The 1,869-nt window shown below is 41.8% G+C and overlaps 1 protein-coding gene across 1 annotated transcript in view; it reads right to left on the minus strand.

Moving 5' to 3' along the window:
- Window positions 1–973: 973 nt before the first annotated feature.
- LOC101853405 (major facilitator superfamily domain-containing protein 8) overlaps window positions 974–1,869 on the minus strand; it is a gene marked incomplete at both ends in the record, with an annotated part of 8,679 nt that continues 7,783 nt past the window's right edge. The window contains 1 exon segment of the mRNA XM_013086803.2: window positions 974–1,683. Coding sequence (XP_012942257.2) covers window positions 974–1,683 — 710 coding nt within the window.

Raw genomic sequence — 1,869 nt, forward strand, 5'->3', positions numbered from 1 at the left:
TGGCTGTAATCCTCCAGATTTTGGAGGCACAAAGCATTTTGATTGGTCTATCTCTGTCGGAGACGTCTCCGGATAGATAATACGGTCTCGGAGTCAGACACGATAATCTGACGGTATGTACTTTAAAACAATGGGTTTCGAACAGTTGATAGATCTATTGTGTATTATCTGACCTTGATTAGATTTTGTATGTATGTATGTAGCCAGTGTAAAACAATTTTTCCCTACGGCGATTAAAAAACTGTTGCTTTTTCTAAAGGCTTTTTTTTTGTTATTATCCATTGATAAAAGTATTTTTTGACAACGGTAGCGCATTTCTTAAAGGGTGTTCAGTCTGACAATAATAAACCAATATTTTAAAAAAATAATTTAGTACTGTGAGTGATTCCTTCTTGAAGTTGAGGGCCTAGCACTCTGGAGTAAACTATGTAGAACAACACGTTGCTATATATTACACATGAGATAGCCGACTCAGTGACAATGAAAATAATGATAATGTTGGTTATTGCATTGTGTACATCTTTAAAAAAAATATTGTAGATCTTTTACGCCCTCATCAACGCAATACAGATCATTTAGGAGGTGGGCTACTTCGACCCTGCCTGCTAAAACCAACCCGGGCTGAGAGGGATAGTTAATCTAGTCGGCAGTTACCTATACCATCCCTTTGGGTTTTTTTTTTTAAAGAGAGAAGCAAGACAAGTCGTTACCTCAGAGAATCACAACGGTCTGTCAGACATTTTTGGCCGTTCTGAGTTACTATAAGACCATGGGGTCAACAAAAATAAAAGCTGAGTTTGTTCTATCACAAACTCATAAGAATATTCGGATTCATTTTCAAGATATTCAAAGAATTGCATTTGAAAAAGCTTGACTTTTTGTTAAATTAATTTTAAAAATGTTGACGTCACATTTCTAAAAACTATGTATTGAGCTTTGTAATTCTGAGGTTGTGAAGCATTGCCAGTCCTACCTGAGGTTGAGGACCCAACACTTTGGAGTAGATAGTGTAGCTCAACAGATTGCACATGGGATAGCCGATGCTCACGAAGAGCGTTCCCACGAGATATTGAGCGAAGTTGATGACGGGCACTGTCCGACACCACTCGTATTGCCACGGACAGCCCTCGGGCGACTGGCTCGTGTTGTGGGACGCTTCTGTGGTAAAGTTCTGCCACCCGGTACTGAATGTTGAGCCACTGGTAAAAGCTGTTGTTGCTGTTGTGTGGCTGCTGGTGGTGGTTGTGTGGTGGGCTGATGTTGAGTGGCCGGTGGGGGAGATTGTGTTGTGGGGTGGTGTTGTGTAGTTGGATGTGGGTGTTGAGTTTGGGTGGGTGCTTGACTCTGTAGTCCAAGGACTTGTCGAGGAAGACGAGGATCTCATAGATATCATACTATTTGTTAAACCTCGAATTCCTCCACTGACATCATCCAATTTATTGCGGGAATCGAAAGAGTCGAGTTTCACATCAGCTGACATACCGCCGTCACTGGAGGAGACAGATAACCGACTCACTGAAGGTAGACGATGCATGTGAGGCTTGAAGAAAGAGCTTTGTTGTTTTTTCTCTACAGGTTCAAATGCCAGTTGATGGCCAACAGGCGACAGGCTGCTCACAATGGGATGGGCAGAGGGCATGATGGCTGTTGAGCCAGTGTTCGGTTTTGAGTCATTGCCAATTGCTGTGGAGGCATCAGGAGAGCTATAAGACAAAAATACTTGATTCAATGAAAGACTTGGCAACTACCTTCCCTAGATACAAAAAACACATGTCCCTTACTCCTCGAAAAGAAGAAAAGGCAACAGTGTTTAAAAAGGAAAAGAAAAAACCCCGCCCACTAACAATAGCAGCTATAATGAACGAATAC

This window comes from Aplysia californica, unplaced genomic scaffold (assembly GCF_000002075.1).
Source record: "Aplysia californica isolate F4 #8 unplaced genomic scaffold, AplCal3.0 scaffold00507, whole genome shotgun sequence".
In the NCBI taxonomy this organism is placed as follows: Eukaryota; Metazoa; Mollusca; class Gastropoda; order Aplysiida; family Aplysiidae; genus Aplysia; species Aplysia californica.